The sequence below is a fragment of the Falco punctatus genome (genome assembly GCF_963210335.1).
Source record: "Falco punctatus genome assembly, chromosome: 3".
Lineage (NCBI taxonomy): Eukaryota > Metazoa > Chordata > Aves > Falconiformes > Falconidae > Falco > Falco punctatus.
The window spans coordinates 31,670,261-31,677,046 of record NC_137582.1 but is presented as its reverse complement, the minus strand read 5'-3'; the positions used below and the strand labels follow the sequence as shown (position 1 = coordinate 31,677,046).

General features: G+C 43.2%; 1 protein-coding gene across 4 annotated transcripts in view; it reads left to right on the top strand.

Annotated features, from left to right (window-relative positions):
* Positions 1–1,209: 1,209 nt before the first annotated feature.
* The window catches only part of TMEM67 (transmembrane protein 67), a 35,658-nt gene continuing 30,081 nt past the window's right edge, over positions 1,210–6,786 (top strand). For all 4 annotated transcript variants that reach the window (XM_080380746.1, XM_080380745.1, XM_080380748.1 and 1 more), the window contains exons 1-3: positions 1,210–2,134; positions 4,130–4,218; positions 5,666–5,759. In XM_080380746.1, the coding sequence (XP_080236872.1) occupies positions 1,933–2,134; positions 4,130–4,218; positions 5,666–5,759 (385 nt within the window). In that variant the 5' untranslated portion in view covers positions 1,210–1,932. The remainder of the gene's footprint in view (positions 2,135–4,129; positions 4,219–5,665; positions 5,760–6,786) is intronic.

Here is a 6,786-nt window from a genome sequence, read left to right as displayed (position 1 = left end):
TACGGTGGAAGGCGCACGAGTCCTTCCGGCCCGCTCTCGGCGCGCGGCGCATGCTCGGAGCACACGGAACCTCCGGACGCCGCCGGGAGGCGGGGCGGGACGGGACCCCCCGCGTGCGCGCACGCGCGGTCCCTCGCCCGGCCCTTCTCAGTGCGCGTGCGCGGCCCGTTGGCGCGCGGTGGGCTCGGCGCCGGCGGGGGGGCGCGCGCCGGCTGTCTGCATGCGCTGTCGGGCCGGCCTCGGTCCGTGCGGTGGCCGTGTAAAAGCGAAGTGTGCGCAGGGGACGGTGTCACTTAGGTTACTGTTGATTGGGCGTGTTAAGCGTTGTTTGCAGTCCCTCGTTTCCGTTAGTCCTAGCGGCTGGCCGGCTGAAGAAGAGGGGCGGGAGGAAGGCAGGCCTGGTGCGGCCAGCGCTGACTGGCCTGAGCCGGTGGGTGCCTCAGGCACCGAGGGGCTCTGCCCGAGAGTACGGAGATGCTGTGTAACCTAGCTCAGGGCCGGCTCGAGTCGGGGTTCTGGGAGGAAAGGCAGGCGGGCTGTGAAGGGGGGAAGAGGAGAGGTGTAGGGCCACATACATGGCAGGACAGGGGCAGGCTACTTTGCTTGTGCAAGTAGGGTAGTTAATTTATCCTGGTGTTTATCCCACTTGACTTTCCCTGTCTTTTACATATTCTCCCCTGTATTTCTAGACATATTCTATACCTGTCTGCTCCATTTTTGAGAGTCAAAAATCTGTATTATTTATGGTTGGCCTTTAATAACTTGTTCAACGTAGCAGCAGAAACCTGATGAGGAAAAAAGCATTTGGTGATAAGTATATAGGCATCCAAGCAATGCTACTACAGAGAATTGCAATAGTTAGGCAATTGGTGTCACCAAAACAAGGAATAAAAACAACACCAATGTAGCATTAAGAAGCAGGCATTCCTTTATTGCAGCACTGGATGCTCAGGGGATCACTGCACCTAATGTGCATGCCATGTTTCACTCAAGCAAGATTATATAGTCCACGTGTATGTTTGTGCATTATGTTTCTCATAAAAATCACACATATTCATTCAATAGGCTCCTTATAGGTATTTTAGAGTCATCTAAGGGGTCTGTAACAATAGTCAACTCTATAGTTACAGCTGACCAAACATTGAACCTCAATTTACTTCCCTTATATGGCTGTCCATGTTTGTTTCATTAGTTACCTTTACAACAGTCTCCTCAGCGACCATAAGTTTTAGACGACCCTTTGTCCTTGATACGAAGTTACACAGCTAAGGTCGGTTAGCAGTCTCTCCGTAGTGATCATACTGAACAAGCGGCAATACATAATAGGAATATAGTTGCAGAACTAAACCAAACTGTAATACATGGTAATGTTAGCACACAGGAAAGGGGCAGCAAGGAGTAACTAAAATCCAGGACATGAAGTGCCCTGCAAAGGTTTGGTAATGTTTGAAGGAATGTGAACAAGAGCATCCCGGCGGGTGGAAAAGGTAAAGGGAAGTGACTCTGGCTGTGCATCCATTCCGCTAGGCATTTTGTGTGCTTGCCCTGTTACCGCTTTCGTCTCAGGGCAAAATAACATGAACATATAAACTTGCGTTATACATTGTGTAACAGTTTTAGAGATCAGGGACCAGTAAGTGCAAACTAGACCGCTCTCTTGTCTCGATTGTTTCTTCCCACTGGTCTCGTCCAGCTCCATGTTCTAACACAAGCCGAACAAAGCCCTCCTCGCCGCACCTCTGTTTCCAGCTGCTCCATCCCTGCCGCTCCCCGGCCCCGCCCGCGTCCCCCTCCGTGGCCGACACTGCCAGCCCGCCCCGGCGCTGCTGCCCCCCGGCCACGAACGCTTTGCCTCCCGCGGCGGGCCCCTGCCGCTTGCCGTACGAGCGGCCGCGGGCCAAGGAGGGCGGCCGGGGGCAGCCCGCGGTAGCCATGGCGACTCCGGGGCGCCGGGGCGCCGCCGCGCTGCTGCTGCTGCCGGTGCTGGCGCTGGCCCTGGCGGTGCTGCCGCCGCCGGCCCGCGGCTTCTCCCTCCCGCTGCAGCGGCCCGCCGACTGCGGCGACTCCCACTACTTCGACGTCTCCCGCCTGGCCTGCGGGCCCTGCGGGGCCCACCAGCGACAGAGCGCCGGCGGTGAGCGACACGGCCCTGCGGCGCGGGGGAGGCGGGCGGCCCGGGCGCGGGGCCGGCGGGGATCGCGCAGCTCCGCGGTGGAACAGGCAACGGGGGGGGCAGAGTCGGGGCCCGGGTGTTGGCGGTGGCGGTAGGACCCCTCCCGCGAAGCCTTCAGCGCCCACAGCACAGCCATGCCCGTGTCCGAGGCGCATCCCAGGGAACCCTCTGCTGACCCGATTTTATAATCTTTCATGCCTCGGGCGCTTGAGTAGCTATAAGTACTCACGTTTTCATCAGCAGCATTCTATAGGGCCCCGAATTTATGTTATCGAACACTGCAATAACTTGAAACTCCTTGTCAACGCATGGATGTCTGAGATGTCTAGTGCCCGAGCCCCTCGGCAGTGCCCGGACTCATCCAAGGCCCGCGTGGGAGCTCCAAGCATACGCTACGCACTTCGACTGCACTAAATGAAAAATACAGATGGTTGTTTGCTTTCTTTGGGAAATACGGTGGTATGGTAGTGTCCATCTTTTATAAATACACAGTCCACGAGAAGTGGGAGTCAAGTGCTGTCTTTACAGAAACAAATAGAAGACTAAGCCCCAACAGCACTGTCTCCAGAACCGGTACCCTGGTCAGATGCAGTGATCAGGATGGCTGCGTTAACAGCTGCTGCGTAAAAGCTTGTCGCCTCTTCCACCACCATCGTGTTATCTTAAAAACAGCAACTCCATAGTTTACTTGCAGAAAAAATGCACTGTAGTAGTTTTCAGACTCCCTGATAATGTGGGTATCTAGATCCGTATCACCTTTTTAGGCTTGAATCCTCCTTTCTGTAACTCAAGGGCATCAAGGAGAGAGAAATTCCAGGGAGAGATTAAGGATTTTTTTTTTTTCCACAGCATCTGACTGGAGTAGCATAGGTAGCTGCCACTCAGTCTGCTGTTTGCATCCTGTCCAAATTTCATTGCACAAGTCTGCCCATGCACTCCATGGCTAGGCTCATCACTATGGATTCTGCTTTCAAGTAACATGCCTAAAAATTTAGGTATCACCAGTGAATGTCACAACTCAAGTCTCTTCATTGATCTAATCCTATTGGGCTTTTTTTTCTATATAGATAAGTATGAATGGTTGATCATTTTGACAAATGTTATTTCTGTAAAACTGGTTTCATGAGGATGTACTCTAAGGTTATAAAACTTTCCAAATAATTTTACATTATTTTTACATGCACAGTTCAATAAGCTTAAATAATAATAAATACGGTTTATTAGTGCATAGAATAAATTTTGGATTGTAGTATGTGTCTAAAAGTATGGAGAGAGGTCCATGACAGTGAGACTGGAAACATTTCTGAAAAAGAAGTTGTTGAGCACTAGCAGATGTGTGCAGTGATGTGCCATGAAAGTAGTGTGTATTTTAATTTCATACTAAATGTTAACTATCTTCTGTTACTCACTGAAAACCATTCAGTATAAAGCTTGATCCTCATCCACAATTTTAAAAGCTTTGAGTTTAAAATAGCTTTACAAACAAGTTACATTTTGAAAAACTTTTGCATATAAACTTGTTTTATTTGTAGGGCTGACTTCATATTCATAAAAACTGTGCTCAAACATAATGCTGGTGTTGTAGAGAGGATGGGCTAAGAATGGCACTGTGGGAAGATTTAGAGGGAGAGATTATTTCTGTTATTAGACCAACTGAGTCAGTTTAGTTTAAAAAAAATACAGAAAACCACAAGCTCTGGATTCCTGTTCTGCCCCAGTGTATCAGTCAGCCTAGTAACATTTTCCTAAAACATTTTTGTATAAACTGTAACGTGAACATTTTTAAAAAAGCAAGGTGATTCTCATACACATCTCAGGTACTTTATTTGTCTGTCTAATAATCTATATTGATCTCTTGGGAACAATAGTAGTTGTTCTTGGTATTCTCGGGGGGGGGGGGGGGGGGGAAAGGCCAGTTTTATATAGATTAAAAGTGCATTTGTGTTTTTTCTTCAGGTACTTCATGTGTATGTCAGCCAGGATACAGGATGGTTTCTAGTAATGGAGGGTCCTCCCTTGTTTGTGAAAAATGCCCAGAAAGTATGGTAAGTATTGAAGTTTTCATACTTTGCCATAATAATAATGCTTTTTTAATTTTAAATTTCCACCTGAAGTTATTTTTCATTAATTTAGAATTATTTTACATAATAGTCTTTGCTTCAGAATTCTTAAAACCATGCTTATAGGTAGCAATTTTTATCTTTTTAGCAATGTTTATTACTACTATTTTGCAGGCATTTTTTCATTACAAATTTGACCCCACAGACAAAATAAGAGTATTTAAAATGTTTAATTTCCTTCCACTGCTTTTCTTTTCTGCTTCATGTTATGTTATCCTTGCCAGGAGATCACTGTTTTATAGAATGCCAAAGATGCTTTTCAGCTCATAAGTATCTTATTTATTTATATAAATTCTATTATTGTAATATTTAGGCTATATCTTCATAGGCCCTGATAGTTTATCTTTTTACTTCAAAGTGAGCTGTTGCTATTATATTAATTTAATTATATATATATTTGTAGTTTGGTCAGTTCTTTCTACCTTTCTTGACAAATAAAGCCATAATTTTGGGTCATATTCACAGCATTGAGTCAGAGGCACCAGGCTTACACAGCTTTTTCCCACTGTAGTAAATAGAGAAATAATTGTTCTCCAGCAAAAACTTTTCAGGGTAAAAACCTTCCTGAATACTTCTTTCTCTCCAGTAACTGTAGAAGACCTCTCAAGAGACCAGCTTAGTTGTGTAAAGTGTTCAATGGGTAATGGGTAATTAGGTGATTTCCCTCTTCTTTCCATCTTCTTGCTAGTTAGACAAAGACGTTGACAAATATCCACTGCTGTTTTGGTCATTCTGCTATTTCTTTGTCTTTCCTGTAATGGTGGCATTTGCCTTTGATCCTATGGCAAGGCTTATGCAATATAAAGTTATGATAGCGGAGGAGGGAATAACACCAGTATCACCTGAGGATGAGCAGTTATCTTTGTTTTCCTCGTTGGTTTTGATCTGTAGTGCAGCTACTTCGTAGTATAAAATAAGTGTGGATGTGAACTCTTTGGGTATGTGCAAAATTCCATGCAGTTACATAAGCTGCTTCACTTAAAACTCCCTCATTTCCTTTACTTCTGTATATTTATATGCAAATGTCTGTTTATGTATTGTTACATTTGCTGATATTTTTTTTCCAGTGTAGAACCTCTATATCTTTTTTTAAACCTTCCACTTTTAATCAACTCTAACCTTCACTAAAGGATGTTAGCTAATGGGTTCAGAAAAACTTAACACTCTTTTTTAGTTTATGTCTGCACAGGAGTTACTTTTGCCAGGTTGTTCAGCCCTTTTTTTTTTTTTGCCTTTAAAAGTTTTATTAATGTTATCAGTGTTGTATCTGCACACATTTTCTTGTAAATAATATCTGGATCGGGCATTCTTCACAGATACTGGATGATGTCTATATTTTTGATAATTGTAATAGTTTTGCATTTTATTTTAGAGTGGAGTTACTCAAGATGGGTGGAATTGTATTATTTGCCCTAAAGGCCTAACTCCAGAAGGAAAGTGTAAATGCCTCAATAATGAAATATTAGGTAAGAAATACATGCAAGTTACAAGGTATTAGTGCTTGTTTTAGATATTTGAGTTTATTAAGACATGATTTCCTCTTAAATAAGAAAGGAAATTTATGGTATGTTTACATACATAATGTAAAATTTCAACATACCTCTTGATCTTAAACCTCATTCCTGAAAGTCAATAGGGAAATATGTACCATTGTTCATTGCAATAAAAACTATTATGCAAACATTCAAAAGATGAGTACTGGTGTATCACTTCCTTTAAGCTCATTGGCCTGGGTGGAGGCATTAAAATTGGAATAAAACCAATGCCAGTAGCAACTAAGAAAAAACATTAAAATGTTTTGAAGTATATAGTATGTAATGTATTTCACAGTACAGGAATTACACATATATGAGTAGATGGAACAGAACAGCCTGAGCAAGCCAAGCCAACTAGTGTGGATTAGTATCAGTGGATTTCATGCTTCCCTGAGACACTTGTCTGTATCTGTGATTGCCTGTGACATGCTTCCCTGTATCTGTGCCTCTTACTTCATGCTCGCTAATAGTTGCAGGTGAATTTCAGTAGATACAGGAAATTAATTTTAATGTTAATTTTAGTGCCTGTTTTAACTATATTTTTGCTTATCTTGCATAGTAAAAAACTAAGAGCAAAGTATAATTTTCATCAAGAGTATAGAACAAAAAAGCTTTTGGGAGTCTGAGTTTTCATTATTTTCAAAGACACAGGATGGGAAACACTTCCCATGTGCCTGCTATTCTTTGAATAAGTATTAATAACATCCACTTGGTTACATTTCTGCCAGGGGATACTGCAGAATCACTGTTTTCCAGATAATAAATTTAAAAATTTCCTAGGAATCTGTAAAAGATTGAATACTAATCATCTCCCTTAAATGTTATGGGAGTTAAAAAATACATTCCGATCCATTATGCTAAAATATTGAGAGCAAAGCTGATTCTGTAATTATACAAGAAGACAGAACACTGTAATTCTTTTGATTCTCTTTGTATCCTTTTTTTTATAAGTATATAT